The sequence below is a fragment of the Rhineura floridana genome, chromosome 16 (genome assembly GCF_030035675.1).
Source record: "Rhineura floridana isolate rRhiFlo1 chromosome 16, rRhiFlo1.hap2, whole genome shotgun sequence".
Lineage (NCBI taxonomy): Eukaryota > Metazoa > Chordata > Lepidosauria > Squamata > Rhineuridae > Rhineura > Rhineura floridana.
This window is the reverse complement of record NC_084495.1, coordinates 20686195-20700956: the sequence shown is the minus strand read 5'-3', so window position 1 is coordinate 20700956 and position 14762 is coordinate 20686195. Positions and strand designations below refer to the sequence as shown.

At 47.8% G+C, this 14762-nt stretch overlaps 1 protein-coding gene across 7 annotated transcripts in view; it reads left to right on the top strand.

Moving 5' to 3' along the window:
- Positions 1-14762, top strand: part of DRP2 (dystrophin related protein 2) — a 60675-nt gene that overhangs the window by 20657 nt on the left and 25256 nt on the right. For all 7 annotated transcript variants that reach the window (XM_061598544.1, XM_061598542.1, XM_061598548.1 and 4 more), the window contains 8 exons: positions 5099-5232; positions 6824-6980; positions 7526-7646; positions 8641-8909; positions 10214-10360; positions 11752-11830; positions 13132-13192; positions 13654-13715. In XM_061598544.1, the coding sequence (XP_061454528.1) occupies positions 5174-5232; positions 6824-6980; positions 7526-7646; positions 8641-8909; positions 10214-10360; positions 11752-11830; positions 13132-13192; positions 13654-13715 (955 nt within the window). In that variant the 5' untranslated portion in view covers positions 5099-5173. The remainder of the gene's footprint in view (positions 1-5098; positions 5233-6823; positions 6981-7525; positions 7647-8640; positions 8910-10213; positions 10361-11751; positions 11831-13131; positions 13193-13653; positions 13716-14762) is intronic.

Genomic DNA, 14762 nt, shown 5'->3' with positions numbered 1-14762 from the left:
GCATGGAATGCTGACTGTTGGGAGGCAGGGAATGAAAACTGGATGGGGTGGTGGTGGTAGGTGATGTTGTGGAGTGTCAGGAATGCTGAACAGGAAGCACTCCAACATTTTGTTGCAGACCCCACGCAGTGGAGGCTGATGCCCGTTGGGACTGGTAGGGCGGAAGGCAAGGAAGTCAACATTAGGTGGAGCCGGAGCAAAGGGCTGGAGGCAGAGTCAATTAATTCTGGTTTTGGTTCCATCCTTCTCCCTGCTGAATTCTGCAAAGACAACACTGAGACTAAGGAGAAGGAGCAGGGCCAGTTACAGGTTTCTGGAGGCCCTCAGGCAAAGTGGGCCCCTCATCACCACCACCTGCTCTGGGCCTAGTCGCCTCCTCCTACTGTCTGTCTTTGTTGCTGCTGGGGCTCTTCGGTGCCACTTCCTCCTCAGCCCCTCACCCATTCCTTCAGTGGCTGGAGGCTCTGGGCTCTCCGCCACGAGCCTTTCCACAACCACCTCCAGAAGCATGTGAGGCCTCCATGGCATGGGAAGCTTTGTCTCACGGACATTGTAGGCACGGTGGTAGCGGCACTGGCAGACCCCCACAGCTACACAGATGGGTGGTGGGAGAAGGTGACCAGGCCTAGCACTGGTGGTGAGGGTGCCCTGTGAGCTCCTGGGCCCTCAGGCCAGTGCCCGACCTAGCCACCTGCTGGCACCAGGCTTGAGGAGAGGCTGACAGTCAGTGTAACCATGCCTTAGATTGGTTGTAAGTAAGGAGGTAGGTAGGGGCTGGCTGAGGGCAGACTGAGCTTGGCGGGGCAGTGCCCCACTTGCCCAGTTGAACCAGCCCCACTGGTCTCACTTGATCCCTCTATTTCTGATGTTCAGGCATTCTGTGTGGCTACTTAATACTTATGTAGCCAAAATGACCCCCCCCCCACGCACACACAAAAGGAAAATATCAGAAGGTTTCAAGGAGCCCCAAGATTTGCAGAAGTACAAAAGGAGGGAATCCAAGGGCAAAACCCCATAAACAGCCCTGTGGGGACCAAGAGTACTCCGTGGTTACAGAATCCTGATTGACCGGGGGAGGGGGGGCAGGAGGAATGGAATGAAGCGTCCTGAACAGGAGCATTCCAAACTGCAACATTTTGTTGCAGCTTCCATTTGTCATACATTAAACATTAACTGGTGACCATTTAGAAAGAGGTAAAGAGGGAGCCTGGCAGACCCACCCAAGGCACCAACGTGGCTTGGATGTTGATGCAATCAATGGCAGATTGGATATGGGTGTTGACTGTTAATTCTCTACCAGAAACTTCATTTATGAAAACCCTTTTGGATTTTTGCATTGTTGGTGCTGTTTTTCTTTACAATGTGGAACGTGTGTATCTGGGCAGTTTCAGTTTGTGTTGCCCACAGATCATAACAAACGAGAATGCTCTTTTATCTGCTTAAGAGCAAGATCCTCCCATTTTGCTCAGTCCCGAAATCCATTTGCAGAGTAAGATGGATATCCTAAATAATGCCTATGTTTTAAAGACATCGGTTAGGAAAATAAGCTTTTTGTGTGTTAAGGAAATGTATGTATTACGGTTAGGTATTTTCGTAGTTCCTTGGAGAGAAGGATGGAAGACTCATGCCACTCTCAGGAGTGATTCATTCTTTTAGTCTACTTGCTATTGCTATTCAAACTCCTTGCTCACTTAAAATAGAACTAAGTGTAGCTGTTCTTTTTTTAAATGTCAGAGGTATATTCTGTTTTTGCCTTTGCCTCGGCATCAGAAGCGTTAGTAGTCTAGTTAGTTAGCTAGTCAATTCTTTATTTAAAACCATTTCTAAACTGCTTAATGTTTTATAAATCTCGAAGCTGTGTACAGTATGTACAATAGGAAAACATTCTCCGTTTAAACAAAAATACAACCTTAAAACAATATAAAACCATAAAAAGCATATAAAAGCAAGTAAAACAGAAATTCAGGGAATTCGTACACATGAATCAAGGTCCGATCTTATGAGTTAGGGAAAGCCCAGGCAAAATATACACCTTTACAAGACATCTAAAGCAAATGTGATGGTTGCTGCTTTACATAAGGCAGAGGGAAGAGTATTCCACAGTACAGGGGCAACAGCAGAAAAATGCCCGTTTTTGGGTCACCATCCTATGATATTCTGTGGGGCTATAGTGATATGAACAAGGTGGTTCACGACAGATGCTGTTGGAGGTCGCTGATTCATAGGGTCGCCATAAGTTGTAATCGACTTGAAGGCACACAACAACAACAACAGTGTCATGAGAAGAATCTCCAGATGATCTTACAAGTCTATATAGGGGGAGGTGGTCTTTCAGGTAACCTGGTCCCAGGTTGTTCAGGGCTTTATATGTTAACAAGATCTTGAACATGACCTAATAGCATTCCTCTAGAATACTTGTGCCTTTCATATTTGCAGGAACTGTCAGAAATTCAAACAGATTTCCTTCCCATGAGGATACAGTGAAGGGCAAGATGTAGGTTGTCATGTTGATCAATTGCGGGGGGCGCGGGGGGAGGGGACCCAAAAGTTACAGTAGGGTAATACCTTGATAAGGGGTGCCTCCACACAGTCAGTATTTTGCAGAAGGGATTCAGTCACATATATACTGAAATTTTAGGTTTGTGCATGTAAAATGGATAAAAGGGCGCTGTCATCAACAAAGCCACTTTAAAAAAAAGTGAACTTCTTGCAGTTTGGAAAGTGATGGAGAAATGCATAAGCAAATTATTAACAGAGAGCCATGTAAACACCCCACAAGCAAATCAGGATGAATTCTCACTGCCGTATCCCTGCTCTACAAACAAATCAGAATGAATGCTCATTAAGGACTAGATATATTCTAACCTCCACGTAAGCTTTGCACAAGTACATTAGGATGAATGTTGAATAAATATGTCGCCTGGAGGGGCCCTAGGTATTGATTAGAATGTCACAGTATCGTAAAGCAGCTTTTCCATTCTGAGAACTCTTATTCAGGCTGGAAATTAAGCAAAACAGGCAGAGGGAGCAGGGGAGAGAGAAAAGGCTGGGCATGATGTCCGAGTACAAAAGTCTGCAGTATGTAAGAGTCTTAAGGTGGCGTGTAGGAAATGTTAGCCGGACTTTAACTAGGGCCAAGCTCTGTGTGGTGTTTATCATGTGCTTCATTGCTGCTTGTGTAGCTGTGTTTTTATTTATGGGGGGAGAGCAGGATTGGGACTGGGAAGGGGGCTTTAACCCTTGCTCCTGCCATGGTCCTAATTGGAGTGCACCCCCCCCTGTGCCTGGCCCTCAAAAGTGGGAGGAAACTTCCCTCCCACTGGTGACATTGGCAGCTTTCGTCCTATTGGAAATAGCAAGTCTGAGACGCCCAATTCCTATTCAAAAGTGGGGAACTTTTTTAGCTCTGCGGGCCATATCCTTATCTCGTCCACCATCTGTCAGTCACGTGATGTCATTGTGACATCTGATGATTGGCAGGTGGGTTGTCCAACCCACCTGGTCAAAATCCTGCGCTGGCTGTCAGGCACTTGGGAACCACAACACAAGGGGCTTTGGGAAGCATTGAGCATAGGGCTGGCAAAGCATTTTGCGCAGGGATTCCCACCCAGCAGCTTCCTGGCTTTTTGCAGACATTGGCTGCACGAGCGAGTTCCTCACAGGGATCTCTCTTGAGCTGCTGATCCAAAGCTGGCCTTCCCTTGCGAATGGACAATTTGGAGCAGACTTTATGGATCCTGATTGTGCATTGGCAACCACATCTTTATCTGCCCCACATCTGACAGCAGGTGTTTGTGGGGCAGGCTGGTGTGATTTGGCCTCATGGCCAGATTTGAACTCTTGGAAGGCCAAGTTTGTCCCACAGATCAGAGGTTCTTCACCCCTGATATGAAAGAGGGTTAAATACCCTCAGAAGATAAAAAGTTAGCCGGACTTCCCTACTAGATTGTTGGCTTGTCATCCAACTGCGAAAGTTTGGAGGGGGAGCATGGGGCATAAAATAATCCACCAGGGAACATTCTGTGTCTGTAGTTGCTGGGATTCTTGCAAAGAATGCTGGACTATGCAGATCCTGGCCCAATCTAGTAAAGGAATATGTTTCAGCACCTTGGACAGCTCCTTGAAAGTTTGGACTAAAACCCAGAGTGGATTCCACTGCCCCACTGACATGGAGCCACCAGCCACCACTGCTTCTCATTATATTCCTTCTATTTCCAGTGTTTGGGTGTGAGTGCCAACCCTTAGGTAGCCAAAATAGCACCACCATGCCCAAGAGAGAGGTATCAGCAGGATAGGAGGAACCCCAAAGTTTGCAGAAATACATTAACCTGAGGGGGGAGAGAGAGAGAGAGAGAAAGAGAGAGAGAGGGTAAGGAGGGAAGCCCAATGAGGACTAAGTGAACTTGGAATGCTGACTTTTAGGGGGAAATAACCTGGAAGTTATTTGGGAGGGGAAATGAACTGTGTGTGTATGTACTGCCTTCAAGTCGATTCCGACTTAATGTGACCCTATGAATAGGGTTTTCATGAGGCTGAGAGGCAGTGACTGGCCCACGGTCACCCAGTGAGCTTCATGGCTATGTGGAGATTTGAACCCTGGTCTCCCAGGTTGTAGTCCAACACCTTAACCACTACACCAAAATGGACTAGAGCATTGTGAAGGAAGGCACTCAACAGGAACATTCAGCAGGAAGCCATGTGTGTCAAATGTGCTTTAAATGTATGGTGTGGATGTGACCAACATCTATGTACAGAATACCAGATGCTCCTCCTGGTTGTAAAATAACAGGTAGAGCCGTCCCCCTATATTTGGGCTTTTAAAAATTACTTAATGATGTAAAAGTAAACTAAAAAAAATCTTTTTTTTAATCCAAGCTCTTCATTTTCTACGTTCATGCGAAGGTAATTGGTTAATCAACTAAAATATCTTTTATCAGTTAACACTTGGATTAATAATGAATTTTTAGGATAGTTCAAAAAAATCCCCTCCCTTACAGCCCCCCCCCGAGGAAAAAGAGGTCCTCTTGTCTTGTGGTCACCAAGTACTTTCCCCTTTCCTTTGATAATGGTGTTTCCTACTTCCTGTGTTTATGCTTAGGTTAAAACAGCCCAAGATGGTGCTGCACCAGCCTGTGTGAGCCAAAAGCCCCTGAACGGTGCCATTGGGCCACAGATGCCTCTTGAGATGAATCTTTGCTGGAATGAAATTAAAAAGAAATCGCACAGCCTTCGGTGAGATGCCTGGCAGAGTGCCTTGTTTTCATGTGGCCTATGTAAGCCAGTCTGGCAGATACTAAAGTTGATGCAGATAGATACTGCTTAGGATGTCCAAATGCAAAGGAGGATTCTGTGCCTTCCTAGCTATCTGCAGAAGAGGGAATTTGGGGAGACTGGAAAAGCTGCAGCTACTGATGTAGCAGGCTGCAGCTTGGCTGCAAGAGAGGCTGCTGATGCAGAGGGTAGGAAACTCCCTTCTTGCTCAGTTTGTTCAAGGGCCAAAGGCAGAAGATGTGGTTGAGTGGACATTGTCATTCTATAGTTTAGTCACTAGGTGGCACTAGACTTAGTTATATCTAGGTGGAGTCAGGCATTTCCTGCGTCTGTTCTGTCCTTGTTCAAGAGAGACAGAACTAAAGTTCTTGTCTAGTTTCCTGACTGGTGTGTTTTCTAAGCTTTCAATGACTGTGGTTAAAGGCAGGCTGGGGGTTGACTGCCTCCAGAGCAAGGAGGCGGGGCAGGGGGACAGGTTCTTGGACTTTGAAAAGGAAGGGCCATAGCTCAGCAGCACAGTACATGTTTTGCATGCAAAAGGTCTCATGCTCAGGCCCTGGCATCACCAGACAGGGCTGGGAAAGACGTCTGTCTGAAACCCTGGAGAGCCACTGCCAGTCGGTGTAGTCAGCACTGAGCTAGATGGACCAATGGTCTGACTTAGCATAAGGCGGCTTCCTCTGCTCCTATGACTAAGGAACCAAGCCGTTAGCAACAATGATATAGAGCCAGTTGGGCCCTCTTTGGTTCCTCAGGTCACATGGTCCAGCTGAGCTGATCAGCTGCAGTACCCTCTGTGGCCATTATCAGGGTGGCATTGCAGCACAGGAACAATCAGGATGTGGGCTACCAGATGTTGTTGGACCACAATTCCTATCTTTCCTGACCATTGGCAATGCTGGCTGAGGCTGATGGGAGTTGTGGTCCAACAACATCTGGTGGCCCACTAGTTGGGAAAGGCTGGGATAGGAACTCCTTGGTGTCTGAAGGAGTAAGGCTGCGTACACACCAGGGATGGGTGAGAATTTCAATTCAGTTGAATTTCAGTTGCAATGCTTGAATTTTGCATTTCCAGCAGAATTTATCAAGAACTGAATTTAACATTGGAAAAATGAGGAACTGAGAAGCAAAAGACAGACCTTTCCGTCCCTAGTACACACCATTCATTTAAAGCTCATGTCCGCCCCTCCCAGTATCTTGGGAACTGTAGCTTGTTAAGGATGCTGGGAATTGTAGCACTGTGAGGGGGAAACTACAGTTCCCAGGAGTCGGGGGGGGAGAAGGTACTTTAAATGTGTGGTTTATATGCAGCCCAGGGGTCCTGGGCCTTGTTGCCTAAGTCCCCAATTTGAGTCTCCTGGTGTGTTATAAACAGTGTCTTTTGGAGAGCAATTAAAGGTGCAGAAGCTTTATCCTCCTTGACACCTGGTCACCTTGATCTCTATTCGGACATCATGCCAAACTTGTGGTTTATGCTAATGATTGTTTAGAACACCATCCTTCTTTGTTTGTGGTCTCATTCTCCTTTGCCCACCTGCCTCTGTTTCCTCAGGGCTCGCCTGGAGGCCTTCTCGGACCACAGTGGCAAGCTGCAGATTCCCTTGCAAGAGATCATAGACTGGCTCAGCCAGAAAGATGAGGAACTCTCCGCCCAGCTGCCGCTCCGCGGGGACGTCCTCCTGGTGCAGCAGGAGAAGGAGAGGCATGCGGTATGTGCCCACAAGATGGCCCATGGGATGCAGTGATGGCCATCCACTTGGGCCCCTCCAGACTGGCGTTTTATTGCTAGTGCATTCTGCAACATGTTCTTGGCACAATAGTAGTGTATTACTGGTGGCTCTATTCTGCTTTACGGTGTTCTGCGATGCTTCCCCAATGCTGGCCTATCTGGAGCAGAGCTTGGCCAACACATCAGCTGCCCTGTCCTATGTCTTGTGTAAATTCAGTGTGTTGCAGAGCTGGCTCCAGCAGGGTTGGCAAAGTAGGGCATTTGCCAGGGCCCCAAGACCAGCAGAGGGCCCACCATCTTAACAATGTTACTATTTCCACCTTGCACAGAATATCCAAATAGATCCAATGCAGCCTAAGAGAATTCTCAGTTCCCCTCTTCCTCATCCCACCTCTTCCAGGTTAGGAGGAGCCCATTGAGGGTGGCATGCTTGAGGGCACCCAAAATCCTGAAGCTAGCACTGGGTTGTCATGTGCCATGGTGACAGCTTTGCAGCTCACTCCTGCTTCTTTCTCCCCGACACAGGCATTTATGGAAGAAGTGAAGTCTCGGGGCCCGTACATTTACTCTGTCTTGGAGTCGGCTCAAGCCTTTCTCACACAGCACCCGTTTGAAGAAGTGGAGGACTCCAATCCAGACAGCAAAGGTGTGCAACCCTCCCCACCCTTCATGACCCTTCCCAGTCCACCCATGCTCCACTGTCAAGTAGCCTCTTCTAGTCCTGCTGGGTGAGAGCCAAAAGGCACCTGCTTTGTGTCATGCTGGAGAGATCCCATAATCCCTCCATGTCCTGGATACTCCATGAGCTTATCAGGGGATAATATGCTCCTGACCTTCAGAGGAATATCATAGAGGTTAGCCTCATTAAGAGATGATACCTTGAAGGCTGCAACTGGGCAGATGCCCTAAACGTGGGTTGGAGAAGAGCATCCCAAGGCAACTCAGAGTCAATTCTTCAGAATGAGGAGGGTCAGTTAGGGAAGAGGGGTTAGGATGCTACTTGGATGTGTTGTGGAGTCCGTGCTGCTCTTGCATACGAGTTTGTTTTGCGGCATCCACATTCCACATCATCAAAATGCCAGCCCATACTTTTTTTTACTTTCAGGTTTCCTCTTACCTCGTAAAATTCGATAAGTAAAAATAACCCATTTATAGTCACTGCAGGTGTGGAAGCTCGTAAACATTTTTTTTTGAAGTGGGTGGTTTTTCCCATGTCTGGTGATGTTTTGGTGGGTAGCCTCTAAGGCCACGCCCCTACTTCCCCTTGCTCCTTCTCTGAGCACAGCCGAGCCATTTTGTTTCCAGAAGCCCAAGCAATACCACTGTGCCTATTTCACCATGCTGAAGACACATTCAAATTTCAGCAACCTGATTAGGCTGGATTACTGCAGTTCGCTCACTCTGGGGCTACCCTTGAGGTTGGTCTGGTGGCCCTGCCCACCTGTCAACCTTGACCTGTGGTGTGTGTGTGTGTGTGTGTGTATAAGCATCCAACCTGCCAGCTGGATCCAGTCCCCCCCCCCACCGGCGTAGACAATACAGAGCTCAATAAACCAGTGGTCTGACTCAGTGTGAGGCAGTTTCCTAAGTGGGGGTCTCCTGAGCGGTTGTCCTCACCCTTCCTCCTGCTCCATTTCTAGATGTCTCCCCAAGACACCGGATCCAGAACATCAGCCGTTTTGTGTGGAAACAGGCAACTGTGGCTAGCGAGCTGTGGGAGAAGCTCACCGCCCGCTGCGTCGACCAGCACCGCCACATTGAGCGGACCCTGGAGCAGCTGCTGGAGATCAAGGGCACCATGGAAGAGCTCAGCACCACCCTCAACCAAGCTGAGAGCATGCGGGAGACCTGGGAGCCCATTGGAGATCTCTTCATCGACTCTTTGCCAGAGCACATCCAGACCACCAAGGTAGTTTGAGGCCATGGCCTCACCCTCGACTTGTCCATTTGACCTGGAGGGGACAAGTGGGGAGACAGAGATGTTGTTGAAAACAAGCAAAGGGCCTTGTGGCACCTTAAAAGACTAACAAACTTACGTATGGCGTAACATTTTATGGATTACACTTATCAGATGCGTGAGGTGTAATCCTTCAATTCCACTTTGTTGGTTTGCGCCTGAATAGAGACCATGGTTTCCTTTCCCACTGCAGGTGTTAGTTAGAGTAGTATTGCCAGGTTGTGTTATCACCTATCATTGCTGTTGTAAAGGGTCACCATGATTATCTTGCGTCCATTCTTTTCTAATCGTTTTAGATGTTGGCCCCATCCGCACTACACATTTAATGCAGCATCATGCCGCTTTAAACAGTCATGCCTCCCCCCAAAGAATCCTGGGAGCTATAATTTGTAAAGGGTCCTGAGAGTTGTTAGGAAACCCTTATTCCCCTCCCAGAGCTAGAATTTCCAGAGTGGTTTAACAATCAATTTCTGGTCCCAAGGAACTTTTTGCCAGACCTATGATCAGTGTTTTGCCAAGTGCAGGGCTGGTGGAACCCCTTATACCATGGCTCCCAGGTGCCCTGCAACCGGCTGGCTGTTGAGCACTAGGAAAACACTGCGCAAGGGGCTTTGGTGGGCAGGATGACCCACCTGTCAGAGGAGCCATGATTTAAGAGGTCTCAGTTTAGGGGTGCAGCCTGTATTTGGGGATGGCTTATATGCAGACCAGTACGGTTGCCTCCAGATGTTGGCTTTCACCAGCTAACAGAGTTCTTTAGCAAGTGGCCAGCATCCTGCTCCACTTGCAGTGCTTCCTGGTTGTCACTGACTTATGATGGGCCGCTGCCTTGTCTGAACCCATAGAGAGCTCGTGCCAGTCAGCTTACGCTAGGGGTGGGGAACTCAGGCCTGGGGGCCAAATGCAGCCCTCCAAGCCTCTCTGCTCTTCTCTTGTGACAATGGCATCTGGGGATTGACAGGAGGGTTGTCCCAGACCCCTGTTGAAGTTGGCCCAGCTGGGTAGGAACAGATGGTTTGACCTGCCAAGCCACAAAAGTTCCCCATCCCTCAGGTGAAAGGTCTGGATCATGTCTCTTTGCTTGCTTTCTTCCACCAGTTCCAACCTGAGTTGGGTCATGTGTGGTTGTGTGCATTCAACCCCATTTGCCTGTATTTCTAGACTCTGAAATGGCTCGCTGGCTTATCCTCCTTCTTTCTCCCTTTTTTTCTGCCTCCATCTTGCTTCCTTCCCTTTGGGATGGGGCGGATCTCCAGTTGTTCAAAGAGGAGCTCTCCCCCATGAAGGATGGAGTGAAGCTCGTGAACGACCTTGCCCATCAGCTCGCTATCTCGGATGTGCACCTGTCCATGGAGAACTCGCGTGCCCTGGAACAGATCAACACACGCTGGAAACAGCTGCAGGTGAGGAGGCCGGAGGACTTAAGGAGCTGCCTGGCACCAAGTCAGATCAGCCGTCCATCTAGCTCAGAATTGTCTGCATCGGGGTGGGGAGCATTTTTGAATCGGAGGGTCACGTTCCTTCATGGAAACCTTCCGGGACCGCATGCTAGAGGTGGGTGGGGCCAGATGGGAAAAAGTGGGTGGAGCAATGGAAGCGACTCTTACCTGCATGCAGCAGGGTACATCCCAGCCATGCAAATGTCCAAGAGTTTTCTACATAATCACGCATAACTTTCCATCCGCCTTCCAGACAAGCAGGAAGTATCGGATTCCAAGGATGCTTTCCAGCCAGACAAAATCAGTCAAGGAGGGTGTGGAGCAGGGCCAGTGAGGGGAGTGACCTGGGCAGAGTCTTGTGAGACAAGTAGGGAGGCTTGGAGGGCTGCATTTGGGGCCCCAGGTCTGAGGTCTCCACCCCTAAGCTGACTGGCATGAGCTCTTTGGATTTCTGCATTGAGCAGGGGGTTGGACTCGATGGCCTTAATAGGCCCCTTCCAACTCTGTGATTCTACGGGTTCAGACAAGAAGAAGGCCCATCACAGGTCAGTAACAACCAGACGGCACTGAGTGTAGTTGTATGCTAGGCACTGGCAAAAGAACTCTGTTAGCTGGTGAAAGCCAACATCCAGAGGCAAATTAAAGCCGATGTACCGCACTGGTCTGAACATAAGCCGTCCCCAAATACAGGCTGCACCCCTAAACTGAGATCTCTTCAATCATGGCCCCTGCACCTATAAGAGCGTGATTATAAGCTGTACTTAGGTTTTATACAAGCCAGATTTGGGGTGAAAGTGCTCCCTATATTCAAACCAATATGGTATATTCCATGAAGTCAAATGCGGAGCCTTCCCTCTATATCATGCTTCAGGCAAGCTGCCTACCCTATTTATTTATTTAATTTATAAACCTTCACATATACGTATATCTGCTTATATATTCACTTTAAAAAAAAAAAGGAAACCCTTTTTAAAGAACAGCTGCATAATTGGGATGGGGAATTATTTGGATGACGTCATTGGTGTTAGCAACTTGGTGCTCTCCACAGCTGGCTTTGCTGAAAAGTTGCAGCAGAACTGTTGTTGTTTTTCAAACGCAGCCTGATGAAGGAAAGGTACATTTGTACTGAAAATGTGATGAGGGTGCTTTCAAAATGGCTCCACTGCTGTACAAATATTGTGCCAGGCTTCAGCTTTAGACTTAGGTGGGGGGTTCAGCGCTGCAGTAGCCTAATTCAAGTGCCTGTACAATCACACACACACACATGCTGCAGCCGTGAAATGCTGCATAGGCTGAAATGCTGCACGTTCCCCCCCCCCGCTCAACTTTCTTTGACATTTCCAACCTCTACCTAGATCTCTGTCAACGACCGGCTGAAACACCTTCAGGATGCCCACCGGGACTTTGGGCCAGGATCGCAGCACTTCCTTTCAAGTATGTGAACAAAGTTTCCAACTTCAGGCTTTGGAGGGGAAGAGCTGTTCTGTCTTTGCCCCCCACCCATTTCCCTGGTTTGTTTCAAGCCCCGTATGTGCATGCAGCAGAATGAGATGTTAGTATTCTGAGGTGGCAGAGTGGATGGTACTTTTTCAGGCTGCAAAATGCCCTTTTTTAATGTTTAAGAGATCTCTCTAGGAGGTTTTAAAAAAAATCTAGCTCATCAGGGAGTAACGTTTTGCCCCACCCAACTCCCTGCTGTGCTAGTTTTCTACTGGACAGGATTTTATTTTTATTTTTTTAATGGAAAAATGAAGGGGTGGGAAAATGGAATGGAGTGTCTGGAAAAGGGCATGGCTGGCCAGCTGGAACACTGTAACTCTTCTGTTTTTGCATTGAGGATCACTCGGTCAGCCATTCCCTCCACTGTTGCATGTCATTAAAGGCTCTACCACTGTATGCTGTATTCATTTACTTTGTATTAGCTACACCATCTACTGGTTTTTAAAACTTAATTTTCCTGTGGTATTACCAACAGTTCACAATATATCTTGCAGTGTGTGAAATGGCAGGTTGTGTACTGCATGGTGCCTTAGTGTCCATGCACATGTATGTACATGGCTGTGCACTAGAGACACGATGCATCAGCACTCAGACCCACTTAGATTTCACTTTCTAGAGCAGGAATGGAGGAACCTGTGGCTCTCCAGATGTTCTTGGATTCCAGCTCTCATCAATCCCAAGCCATTGGCCATGGTGCCTGGGGCTGATGGGAGTTGCAGTCTTACAACATCTGGAGGGCTACAGGTTCCCTATCCCTACCCTAGAGACTCAGGAGAAGGAGCTGAAGGATGACTGAACATTAGCAAATGTTTAGCAAAATATTCCCCAGAAGGCAAAAAAGGGACCATGGGTTGTATCCAGTGCAAGTCCTACTCAGAGTAAACCTCTTTAAATCAATGTCCGTGGCTAACTTAGATCTATTAATTTCATTGGGTCTGCTCTGAGTAAAACTTAATTGGATACAACCCTGTGATTTTCCAGGTATGAAGATCAGAAAAGAAAGTGTAGTTGCTGGTAAATAATGGGAACATTTAGATCAGCCTTTCCCAACCAATGTGCATCCAGATGTTGTTGGACTACAACTCTCATCAGCCTCAGCCAGCATTGCCAATAGCTGAGGCTGATGGGAGTTGTGGTCCAACAACATCTGGAGGCACACCGGTTGGGAAAGGCTGATTTAGATCATATGCATATTGGCCTTTCTACCCGTCACCTTCCCGTTTTTTTCCTTGCAGCCTCGGTCCAAGTCCCCTGGGAACGAGCTATTTCTCCCAATAAGGTCCCATACTACATCAAGTGAGTGTCCAGCTGCATCAGAATGAGCCTGTTCTCTTGTTCTGCCCGTTGTGACTGATAGCAGTGTTGAATGTTCTTGCCACATATCCAGCGTTTTCTTACCCACAATTCCACACACACACACCCCTGTTGCACTCAGTAACACTTGCAACTTCTGTATGGAGTACTATAGGAGTCTGTGGTCCTCGAGACATCCACGTGCTTCAGCCCTTGTATCGCTTTATTTCATAGCTGGTCTGACACTCCTGCTGCGATTTGCATGTGTGGCCATTTGTCCCTGCCCACGCCCTCTGCACATTACAGTGCCTGTGGGATCTTCCAGGATATCCCTTTCTTTGCCCCCAAATCTCACAAGATGCCCACACTTGCACCAGTACACAACTCTGGAAAAAAATAGACCATGTAATAGTGTATGGTGTCGCCTGTTGCTTAATTCCTCCCAATCTTGGTTCTCTTTTCAGCCATCAGGCTCAGACAACTTGTTGGGACCATCCCAAGATGACTGAGTTATACCAAACACTAGGTAAGAAGGGCTTTTAATACCTTCAGGGTCTACAGTGCAACTAGTGTTATGGACTAGAGGGCCTCCCAATGGAGAAATAAAAGCTGCCTCATCTAATGCGGTGTCTGTTGCTCTTCTCTTTCCCAAGGCATTTTCAAACGATCTGATTTGTTTGCAAGGAGATTAGATGCCGTTGGCTATTTATGAGCATTCACTCTGCTTTGTTTGTGGGAGGAAGCTGACATCATAGCAAGTATTGTCCCACACTTTCCAGTGCGTTTTTCTGTCGCTTATCACAAAAAAAATCCAATCTTTTGGGGAAGCAGGTTTACCTCCCAATCAACTATAATTGCATAGCCTGTATTTGCCCATGTGTGATTGAATCCTACCCAAAAATAGTGGCAGTCTGGAAGTGCCCTCACTTTGGGTTGAAGTGAAGGACTGGGTTCAGAGTCTGAGGGTGCTCCCAGATTTCTCTTTGTCACAGGAGACACAGGTCGCTTCTTTGGCACAGAGTGCTCCGCCGACATCCTTGTCTGGATAAAGAAAGTCTGGCCTCAGTGATCCAAGCTCTGATAACTTCTCCAGGTTAAAGTATTGTAATGTGTTCTGCTTCAGGTTGCCTTTGAAGGTGGTTTGGAACCTTCAGTTTGCTGTGAATGCAGTGGCTGGCTTCCTACCTGGGACTGGGGGTTATAATCATATTACCCCAGTGTTATGCCAGTTGCACTGGCTCTCTGTTTCCAGGCCATTTCAAAATACAGGTTTTGGCCTTTGAAGCTTGTGACCAGGGTATGTCAAGGGCTGCCTGTCTCCATATATACTTCCCAGTACATTAAGATCTTTTGAACAGGACCTTCTGTGGGTCCCCATTTTATGGCATAATGCAGAGAGGCTTCTCAGTGGTGGCACCCATAAATATTAAATGCTCTCTCCAGAGAGGTCCACCTGGTGCCTACTTTGCTAACCTCCTAGCATCAGGCAAAGATCTATTTTCCCAGGCTTTTGGAACATAATTTTAGTCCTCCTGATTTGTTTCTATCTGATTTTTAAGATTTTGTTGCCTTT